We start from the raw sequence: 10,740 nt of genomic DNA, 5'->3' as shown, positions 1-10,740 counted from the left end.
TCCACTTTCTGAATCCAACTGTGCTTGTTTTCAACACTGAGCCTTGGCTCATGACCTCCTGGGATGAAATGCTTTTCCTTCTGTCTAATCCTGCCTTCCTTGAAAGCTCTGGCCCATGTCTCTTCAGGAAGCCTTCCCATGCGACTCTGTTTTCTGACTCTTCATGCCCTCACAGCACTCATTACACAGCACGTAGTTTTACAGTCTTGCTTTGTTTGGCTTGCCTAGACTGTGAGCTCTTTGGAAACCATTCTCTCTATCACATGGCGACTGAGGAGTCAAGGCTCAGTAAACACTTCTCATATTTGTTCACTGGTTTCTCTTTGGTAGGCTGGCAGCTTAAGTCCGCTTCCCCTCACCCCAGGTCATGGAGTTGATATCTATCTAGCTATCTATCGGGCCGCAAGCTGTGCTCACATCCCCTGTAGGGCCGCCATGGATAAGTGCAAATGGACTCATCATTTTATGGGGCCGGTTCTTTGACGGGTGCGGAAGCTGAAATTCTCTGCGTGGGTTGCAAACACAAACAGTTAACAATAATAGTGAACACCGCTTGAACTCAGGTAGTGTGCTAGGTACTTTCCAGGCATGACAATGACCTTATGAGAGAGGTATCATTAAAAACTTAATTTTTTCGATAAGGAAACTGAGGCACAGAGAACCTGCTCATGGATGTGTCATGACAAAGCTGAGATTTAAACACTGGGCCTGTGTACACCTGAACTAATATGACATTGTACGTCAGTTATACCTCATTAAAAAAAAAAAAATCAAACAACTGGGTCTATTTGGCCTCAAAGTGCACACTCTTTAATATTAAGAAAAAGAAATATGGCCTAATTTTTTGTGATATGCAGCTTTGGTCATGGTTAGTCATGGGGTGGGGCTGGCCCAACTCTGGGTTTGGTTCATTCTTTAAAGTCTAGTTCTTCGGAGGGAGCCAAGTGGAGGAGCGTGTCTGTGTGCGGCCACGATCTGGGCCGTGGGCTCACTTCACATGTCATTAAGCCTTGGGCAACAGCTCTGGAAGGTCAGGGATCTAGTTCAGACCTGCTAGAGAGGAAATCCCAGTACTGGGCAGGGGGCAGATTATAGGACCTCAAATGCCCAGTCAACTTCAAGCTGATTCTGTGATTGATTGATTCTTTTGAAAATTTTAAATTTTTAAAAGATTTAAAAAATTTAAAGTATAATTGACATACAGTATTATATTCATGTGCAACATAGTGTACAACATAGTGATTCTAAAATTACATACATTACAAAACGCTCAGCATGATAAGTGTAATTACCACCTGTCACCATAAAAAGGCTTGCAAGACTATTGACTTCACAGGCCCCAGGCTCGTTTATTTGATAACTGGAAGTTCATATCTCTTAATCCCCTTCACCTGTTTTGTTCATCCCCCCACCCCTCTGATTGAGTGATTGTTCTTTTTTTTCCTTTTTTAGGATGAACACTTTTAAAAACATTTTTTTCTTTACATTTATTTATTTTTAATAGAGAGAGAGACAGAGCACAAGTTGGGGAGGGGCAGAGAGAGAAGGAGACACAGAATCTGAAGCAGGCTCCAGGCTCTGAGCTGTCAGCATAGAGCCCAACGTGGGGCTTGAACCCACAAATTGCGAGATCATGACCTGAGCTGAAGTCGGATGCTTAACTGACTGAGCCACCCAGGTGCCCCTAAGATGACCACTTTTTAAAAAAGTTTTTATTTTAATTCTAGTAGAGTTAACATACAGTTAACAGATGTACAATATAGTGATCCAACTATTCCATACCTCCCCCAGTGCTCATACCTACAAGTGCGTGCCTTAATTGATTGAGTGGTTCCTGATTGATTGATCAGTGATTCTTGATACTGTGATTCTACAACATTTTTTCCATTGGAAAAGAGGCGACACTCATTTTGCATGTGTATTTTCTTAAGCTGTACACCAAATTTGAGGTGTCCAGATTCCTCATGTTGAGATGATCTCAATTAACTTGGGGTACCTCATGTAATGGGATTTGAATTCTTTTTTAGAAAGTTTATTTATTTTGAGAGAGAGAGCGCGAGTATGTGAGCAGGAGAGGGGCAGAAAGAGAGGGAGAGAGAATCCCAAGCAGGTTCTGTGCTGTCAGCACAGAGCCCAATGCGGGGCTTGATTTCACGAGCCGTGAGATCATGACCTGAGCCAAAATCAAGAGTCAGGTGCTTAACTGACTGAGCCACTCAGGCACCCCATGAACCCATTTTTGACCAGTTTTATTTGGTTGTAATCCAGGAAAGGCTTAATTTATTCATTAATTCGTCAGTTAATTGATTGACTCATTCAACCAAACAATTTTTTATCAGCACCTGTTATTGGCAAAGCACTGTGCTAAGAACGAAGGGATCCAGTACATTACCAAGACTATAAACTCCCGGAAAGCTTACGGCTTTATTCTGGGGAAGGGGCCAAGAGGATGCATAGCCTGTGGGCAACAAATGGGCGAGAGAAGGACAAAATAGGAGAACCAGGTCACTGAAGAAAATTTCATTTCCTCTGCACTCAGGCCATTCCCAGCCCCACCCAGCATTGAAACATCCCCTGTCCTTTCCTCCTTTTTCCTAATCTGAGACAGCTGCTGCCAAGGCTGCATAGGTTACACCCTTAGCAGGGCCTAACGTGCAGCACACTGAACGAAAAAAGGCCTGTCCTGGAGAGATAAGCGGCTAATTTGGCAGGAAGGCTTTCCTCTTGGACAAGCCAAGCCCAGTACCTAAGCTTCTGAAAAACACCAGGCTGGCAGTTCTCAGGCTTTTGGAGTCAGACACGTATGGCAGTGCTGGGGCCCTGCCAGGTCTGTTTTCCTGAGGCTGGGGGTGGGGTATGGATGCTGAGGCCACAGACTTCTAGGAGCACAGCCCCTCAGCCCGAGGAGCGGTCTCACAGGGGATCCATGTATTTTGTTCACCAATGAGTCTCTGTACCTTGCACAGTGCCGGGCACGAGGTAGGCCATCTGTACCTATTTGTTGAATTGGTGGTAGAACTTGTGTTTGAATCTCTAGTCCTCTGGCTGAAACCAGAGAAGTGCCCAACATGTGGGGAGCAAGAAAGGAAGCTTTAGAGCTACACCAAAATGTGGAATAGTGTATGGTTCCTCTGGGAAGTTTTCAAAACAAACAAACGAGCAAACCAATAAACATTTCTCATACTGAATGTTGCTAACGACTCATCAAAGCGCATAGGTGTTTACTGCCCCTTTTCTCAGAAAACAGTCATGAATCCCAATACCTCTGTCTCCTGAACTACAGCCTGGGATGGGCGGCAGGGGGCGGGGAGGCAGGAGGCAGAGTTTTCAGGGATCTGAGCTTTGTTTCCAGAAAGGGAGGCAGGGAGGTCATCCTTTCACCCCAAATCCAGCACAGAGTGGGGCCCGCCGGGGACACTCCATGACCATGTGTTGTCTGTGGAGTGAACTGAATCACCCCTTCTGTTGAGATACTTCCCTTGAGTGCTTGGGTGGGCTTCATTGTTTCCACTACCCAGACAAGCAGAATGTCCCCAACCCACCTTTCACTCCATTCTTTTCACAGCTGAGGGCAGACAAATGGCCGTTGGGCACCTGGCAAGGATGAGTGTGCCTCTTGGGTCCTGTCAGACAAAGCTAAGGAGGTGGCCATGCCCAAGCATGGGGAAGTGCCGGGAGCCACCCCCTGCCAGGTAAGCCTGCCACCTTAGCATTTTTACCATTTCAGATTATTTTCAAGGTGTGTTTAGTAGCCTGGAACAAACTTATTGCCTTGGAGGCAAACCCAACCCATGACTATTTGGGATTAATTATCTCTCCTTCGTTTGAGCCCAGCAACCTCCTTGATGTATAAAAAGGGATTTATTTTGCACAGGCCTTCAGTTCCCTTCCCTCTTCCTCTGACTCTCAGTGTCCTGCTTAACTCTGGTACTTTTCCTTCACCAAGCTCCCTCACCATGAGCAGACAAGTCAGCAAGACATCTGGCGGCGGCGGCCAGGGCTTCTCGGGTCGCTCTGCCGTGGTCTCAGGAAGCAGCAGGATGAGCTGTGTGGCCCGCTCGGGGGGAGCCAGCGGAGGGGCCTGTGGGTTCCGGGGTGGGGCGGGTGGCTTTGGCAGTCGCAGCCTCTACAGCCTGGGTGGCAACAAGAGCATCTCCATCAGCGTGGCCGGTGGCTCCCGGGCTGGTGGCTTTGGGGGAGGGCGTAGCAGCTGTGGCAGTGGCTTTGGGGGTGGCTATGGAGGTGGCTTTGGTGGTGGCTTTGGTGGTGGCAGAGGAATGGGAGGTGGCTTTGGAGGGGCTGGTGGCTTTGGAGGGGCTGGTGGCTTTGGTGGAGCTGGTGGCTTTGGAGGGGCTGGTGGCTTTGGTGGAGCTGGTGGCTTTGGAGGGGCTGGTGGCTTTGGAGGGCCCAGTGGCTTTGGAGGGCCTGGTGGCTTTGGTGGGCCCGGTGGCTTTGGTCCTGGTGGCTTCCCTGGGGGAATCCAGGAAGTGACTGTGAACCAGAGCCTCCTGCAGCCCCTCAATGTGGAGATCGACCCCCAGATTGGGCAAGTAAAGACCCAGGAGCGCGAGCAGATCAAGACCCTCAACAACAAGTTTGCCTCCTTCATCGACAAGGTGATGAAACTCTGACCGGGCCCCCATTTCCCAGGCTGGGACTTTGAGTTTAACATTTAGGATCAATCTTGGATGAGCCAGGCTGCAGGGAGATGGTTAGGAAGTCTAGGATCTGGGAAGATGTTCGGGGCTGATGAGTTTGCCGACATGGTCACCTGAGTAGGAAAGACAATGGGCTCCTCTTTGGACCTGGACATCCTAAGTCCTACCTGTCTGGCTCCCTGCTCAAGTCTCTTGCCTGTTGCCTTATCTATGCCCAGGCTGGCAGCATTGGGAACACATGGGAAGAGCCATGGCTACTGGCAGGAAAGGGTCTGACCCAGGAGTGGGCGTTTATCAGACATGAGGCTTCCCAGGAGGCCTGTTCCCTCCACGCTGCTGTGCCGGGCAAAGGAGACACATGCCCTGGAGAAGGGATTAGAGGGGCTTACATGGAAACTTTAGTCTCAACAGGGCTGCAGAGGAGCTAGCAACCAGTCTGCACCCCTAACTGACCAGGTCAGAAGGAGAAGGGTGCTTGGTGTCCCCCAGACCAGGGTAGCTCACTGCTGCGGGCTCTCTCCTGTGGTGCTGATTGTGGCATTTCAATCAGTATCAGCTCCCAGTGATTCACATCCTTTGAAGGGCTGAGCGTCAGCAAGGCTTTAGGTAGGAAGAATGCCGCTGAGGCGCAAGCACATTTCTGCAGAGTGTACTGTCATTTTGGACCTTGAGATAGAGTCACGAAGTCCTCGGGGAATACCGAGGGGTCATCTTTGCCATTTTGCTTCTGGACAGGGGCTACTTCCAGATTCCCCACCCATTTCTCCTCCTTCTGTAACTTTCCAAAGTGGTGCTGGATCTTTAGCGGCCTGACCAGAGCGGCCATCTGCCCGTAGCCTCTCCAGCTACAGCAGAAGCCTAGCTTCGCATCCCTTCTGGGCCTCTGTGCCGGGGGATGGGGGGATTCAGAGGCTCAGTCCCACCTGAGCCGGGGCCCCTCCGCTCCTCTGCCACAAGCGTTGCCTGACGCGGCTTCCCCCCCAATGCGCGGCAGGTGCGGTTCCTGGAGCAGCAGAACAAGGTTCTGGAGACCAAGTGGAACCTGCTCCAGCAGCAGGGCACAAATTCCATCACGGGCACCAGCAACCTGGAGCCCCTTTTTGAGACCTACATCAACAACCAGCGGAGCTACCTGGACAGCATCCTGGGGGAGAGGGGCCGCCTGGACTCGGAGCTGAGGAATATGCAGGACCTGGTGGAGGACTTCAAGAAGAAGTGAGTGACAGAGACACGAGTGCGGCAGCCCTGTGTCAGAGCCCCGGCCCTTACTGCTTTCCTCCCACCTGCTGGCAGTGGTGCCAATGAGCTCATCTTCCTCTCCTTACCTTCGCAGAGGGCAGCTCGATTCGCTGGGCTCCCCACTCGCCCTCCTTCCCCAAGGACGAGTAAAGTCATGGCAAGTGGGATGAGTTTAGGGCTGAGGAAGCACTTCCTCATGATCCCGGCTGGGGAAGATTCGGGTTCTAGGATCTGAAGATTGCCGGGACAACTCAGGGCATGCTGACCGACGGTCCGGTTTCCTTGGGACCGAGGGGTTTCCCAGGAGGTGGGACTTCCAGTGCTAAAACCAGGCCAGTGTGCTTGGAGAGACTAGAGTGGCTGGTCCTCCTAGTTAATAAGGGGCGAGTAAAGAGGGTGTGTTCAGCTAAGAGGGGCAGCAGAGGGACAGAGGGATGGAGAGATGAACTTCCAGAGTTTCAGACAAAAGTGTTTATGACTACCTCGAAACCCAAACTCAGCTATTTCTTTTTAACCCTTACAGATATGAGGATGAAATCAATAAACGTACAGCTGCTGAGAATGAATTTGTGACCCTGAAGAAGGTAAGGCTGTGTGTGGGGTTCCCGGGGCTGTGGACACGCACGGGTTTCCAGCTGAGCTGGGGTAACCTTCCTACTCCACTGCCACAGAGCTGCCGAGTTCAGGCAGTTGAAGCAAAAAAACAGAAGCCAGGTGCATCATAGTCTGGAAAGATCCCCAAGAGCCAGTTCATTGGTTTTTCATTTTTGAGTAACCATCCCAGTGAGACACGAGTCACTCCTTCACGTGGAGACCAGTCTCGGACAAGGGCCGGTCAATCACCAGCCTGTCCTGACCCTTTCCTGTGGCACGTGCAGTTTGTTTGTTCCTTGTGGGGAACGAGGCCTTAATGCTTCTGTCTTTCTCAGGACGTGGACACCGCCTACATGAACAAGGTGGAGCTTCAGGCCAAAGTAGATGCCTTAATGGATGAAGTCAACTTCCTGACGACCCTCTATGACATGGTGACGTTTCCTACTAAGAGGGGAGCCAGGGAGGGTGAGATATTCTCAGAGGCTGGGCTGATTTGGTATCTAGGGCCCAGGAAGACTGAGCCTAGAGATAGGGCTGGCCCCTTGTTGGGGTTCCACAGGATGGACAATAGACACGGGTTCTCTGAGGGGCTGGGGGGGCAGGGTGGGGCAGATGCACGTTCAGAACTGAGCCGGAGAATGGGTCTATTGTTCAGGAGTCTCTCTGCAGGCCTCTGCTTGAGAAGTAACAGGCCCCTCTGTGTTGGTAGGAGCTGTCCCAGATGCAGAGCCACGTCAGCGACACCTCCGTGGTCCTGTCCATGGACAACAACCGCAGCCTGGACCTGGACAGCATCATCGCTGAGGTCAAGGCCCAGTATGAGGACATTGCCCAGAGGAGCAAGGCAGAGGCCGAGGCCCTGTACCAGACGAAGGTGGGAGCTAGGCACCTCTCAGAGGATCCCTTGAGGGTCTCAGGCTGTGGCCTGTGGGGACTGCTGGGTGGTGGGTCCCTGGTGGTCACTGGGTGGACCCCTCTTGCTTCTACCCTCTGGAGACATCCTTCTAATGGCTGTTTGGCTATCCCTGGAGGAAGGTGGTTCCACTGTCCCTTGCCAGGCCACATGGGACTGGTTCTAGCTTGTTCTAGACTGCAGGGTAGGGGAATTCCTACCACGGTGACCCAGATATTCTCTTCCCTGCTGCCACAGAAGTGTCCCTGGTGAAATAGGATTCAATGTCATTTTAACAAATGCTTACTAAGCACCTCAAGGTTGGGTCGGTGATGTTAGGGATAGAGAAACAAGTCAGGCAAAGCCGCGTTAACACCCGATCTTCCCTTCTGTTCTCCAGCTTGGGGAGCTGCAGACCACGGCCGGCAGGCATGGAGATGACCTGAAGAACACCAAGAGTGAGATCTCTGAGCTCAACAGAATGATCCAGAGGCTGCGGGCCGAGATCGAGAATGTTAAGAAGCAGGTGGGAGGGCAATGCATATAGGCGCCTGGATGGACCAGTGGGGAGTGGGGCTGGGATCTCAGGACTCCTAGTCTGGAATGGACTTCTGGGGTCATCTCAGGCAGCATTGACCTCCGGCAAGTACAAAGACCGAGCCAGTCCAGATGGCTAGTAATCCATGGGGAAAATATCTCCATAGATGAGGAAAAGATAGAGGTATTGGGGAGAGGGGGATGTTGCCTGGCTTTCAGATGCTTGCTATGGGGTAAGCTATGGTAAGACTCAGAGAGCCTGGGACCCTCCTGCTAGGCTCATCTCTTCCCCTGCCTCCCCCCCTGCCCCCATCCCCCAGAATGCCAACCTGCAGGTGGCCATCACCGAAGCTGAGCAGCGTGGGGAGCTGGCCCTCAAGGATGCCAATGCCAAGCTCCAAGAGCTGCAGACCGCCCTGCAGCAGGCCAAAGATGACCTGGCCCGGCTGCTGAAGGACTACCAGGAGCTGATGAACGTGAAGCTGGCCCTGGACGTGGAGATCGCCACCTACCGCAAGCTGCTGGAGGGCGAGGAGTGCAGGTGGGGCTTCCAATTCACTCTCCCTAACTTTCCTGACCTGGCGCACATGCTGAGGGTCAGATGAGTGACTAAGTGCATGGGAATGGAGGCCTTTTGTATAGAGAGAGGACCCATCATTGTCAGTAGGCCCTGAAGAGGCCTTCACCCGCCCACTCTTTCCATAGATGGCCAAAGTGCACTCACGACCAAGGGCGCACAGGGGTTCTGAATGAAACAGAATCTTTGGGCAGGGAGGCAGGTGCCTTTTCTGGCTGGCATCCCTCTGTGGACAAGGCTAGGGTACTGCTCTGCTTGGCTTCTGAATTCAGTTCAGGTTGCAATTCATCACCTTCATCCATGAAAAATTGCTGGTTATTTGCTTTGTGACAGAGCTATTTCTCTGGCTTTGTCCTGTAGGATGTCTGGAGAGTGCCAGAGTGCTGTGAGCATCTGTAAGTAGCCAGAATAACCATGACCGTGAGAACCGAATCTGAAATACCTGCAATCACACAGGGCAGTAGCACCTTATTTAAAAAAAAAAAAAAATTCTATGGACGTTGGAGAGGTTTTCCGTGGGCAGAAGGGGCAGCAGACCTGCTTCTGTAATTATTTTGGGTCCAGGGCACTATTAATAGATGTCTATGGGATGGGGAGTATGCAGTAGGGAACCTATTCATGAGAGGAGAAATTCTGGAAACGTCTCCAGCGTGGGGGGCGGGGCATCAAGAGTAGAAGGAACTAATTGGAGATTTCATAACCACTTAGCACTATGGGATGAGCACCCTATGCCATTAGAACGTGCCACAATGATCAACCGGTGCAAAGCTGCCTTGGTCGCCTCCCCGTCATCCCGGGCCCCGTGGGTTATTAATTATGATACAGCTAGGAGGGCGAGGGGCGCTGATCGTGGTTCTGTCCTCTCCCCGGCAGCGGTGGTCAGCGGCGGCGGCGCTGCAGGTGGTTACGGCGGCGGCTACGGCGGCGGCTTCGGCGGCGGCTTCGGCCGGGCAGGCGGCGGCGGCGGCGGTAGCGGCAGCGGCTTCAGCTTCGGCGGCGGCAGCGGCAGCGGCATCGGCATTGGCAGCGGCAGCGGCAGCGGCATCGGCGGCAGCAGTTTCGGCTTCGGCGGCGGCAGCGGCAGCGGCATCGGCGGCAGCGGCTTCGGCCTCGGAGGCGGCAGCGGCGGCTTTGGCCCCGGAGCTCGCTGCGGGGTCAGTGGCGGAGGCTTCAGCTCGGGCAGCAGCCGGGGCGGCAGCGTCAAGTTCTCCCAGTCTTCGCAGCGCTTCTCCAGATAAACACCGCGCGCCGCAGCGCCTCGCGCCCCCAGCCCCTGCTCCCCGCCCATGTCCGCGACATCCTCAGTGCCACCCCCCACTCCCGACCCCAGCCCACCCTCCCGGGGCCCGCTCTCTGGGGGCTGGAAGATCGGGGGCACTGGATCCTCCATCCAGACTCCTGGCCGAGCGCTGCCGTGAGAATTTCAGGCGCCCTCTCGGGCTCCGGTCTGTGCCTGTGATTGTCCACGTGTGGCCTCAGCCACCGCCTTCTCCTGCCCTTGGGGTCCCCCCCGCCCCTGGTGGAATGGTCACCACTGCTGATGTATATAACACAGGGACCCCTCTGCCAACCGTTCTGTCGCCAATAAAGTGCATTGTGTTTCACATCAGGCCTCGGGGCCTCCCTGGCCGCCTTTCTCCCCATTGGACTGACTCCTCTCGCTCTGTGCCAGTGGGCTGTGCTGTTCACAGAACAGCTGGAGTGCTCTTCCTCCGCGACTAAGGCAGTTACTCCCGACTGTCCTGTCCACTGTATGGTATCAAAACGGGCAAGAGCTGGTGGTTCATTTGTTCTTTGAGCGCTGGGGGCCTGGTGGGAGGACATTCCAGGAGGCGTTGTGGCCTCAGTTCTTAGAGGGGAAGGTCTGACCATGCACACATCGATTCCCTCCTGGCCTCTCATTTGGGGGAACCTAAGAGGACCTTGAGTGGCTGAGGGGTTTGGGGACAGAAGGTTTCTTTCCTTGGCCCTGGTCCCTACTCCAGCTGACATCCTGAAAGCCTTCTCCTTATCAAGGTGCACTTGGGAGAGTGTGAGCTGCTAGAACTCCAGGGCTGCAGGGATTTCTTGAGAGTCACCTATCTCGAAGTCGGGCCCAAAGAACGCCAGTCTGCTGACAGAGCTCTGCTAAAAAAAAAAAAAAAAAAAAAAAAAAAAAAAGCGTTCTGTGTCCATTACATCTTTCCTCCTGGGAGTATGTATTAGAGTTTTTGAGAAGTTTTGTAGCAAAGAATACCTGTTAG

At 52.9% G+C, this 10,740-nt stretch overlaps 1 protein-coding gene across 2 annotated transcripts; it reads left to right on the top strand.

The window, feature by feature from the left end:
• The first annotated feature begins 3,956 nt into the window (after positions 1–3,956).
• Positions 3,957–10,060, top strand: KRT3 (keratin 3). Of its 2 annotated transcripts, XM_042990834.1 has the most exons (10): positions 3,957–4,329; positions 4,423–4,616; positions 5,653–5,873; positions 6,421–6,481; positions 6,827–6,922; positions 7,201–7,365; positions 7,784–7,909; positions 8,241–8,461; positions 8,858–8,892; positions 9,371–10,060. In XM_042990834.1, exons 1-10 carry the CDS (start codon positions 3,957–3,959, stop codon positions 9,733–9,735), a joined length of 1,857 nt encoding a protein of 618 aa, XP_042846768.1. In that variant the 3' UTR covers positions 9,736–10,060. The 2 variants fall into 2 exon arrangements, with proteins under 2 accessions (XP_042846768.1, XP_042846766.1); XM_042990832.1 differs by having other exon boundaries at positions 3,957–4,616.
• Positions 10,061–10,740: the final 680 nt, after the last annotated feature.

This window comes from Panthera tigris, chromosome B4 (genome assembly GCF_018350195.1).
Source record: "Panthera tigris isolate Pti1 chromosome B4, P.tigris_Pti1_mat1.1, whole genome shotgun sequence".
NCBI lineage: Eukaryota > Metazoa > Chordata > Mammalia > Carnivora > Felidae > Panthera > Panthera tigris.
Note: the sequence above shows the minus strand (reverse complement) of the source record. Positions and strands in the feature narration are given on the sequence as shown.

Excerpts from the sequence above, each read along its gene's own strand:
- KRT3 (XM_042990832.1), top strand. The coding sequence starts at position 3,957 with ATGAGCAGACAAGTCAGCAAGACATCTGGCGGCGGCGGCCAGGGCTTC. Across the intron at positions 4,617-5,652 it reads TTGCCTCCTTCATCGACAAG|GTGCGGTTCCTGGAGCAGCA; the intron begins GTGATGAAACTC and ends AATGCGCGGCAG. Across the intron at positions 5,874-6,420 it reads GTGGAGGACTTCAAGAAGAA|ATATGAGGATGAAATCAATA; the intron begins GTGAGTGACAGA and ends TAACCCTTACAG.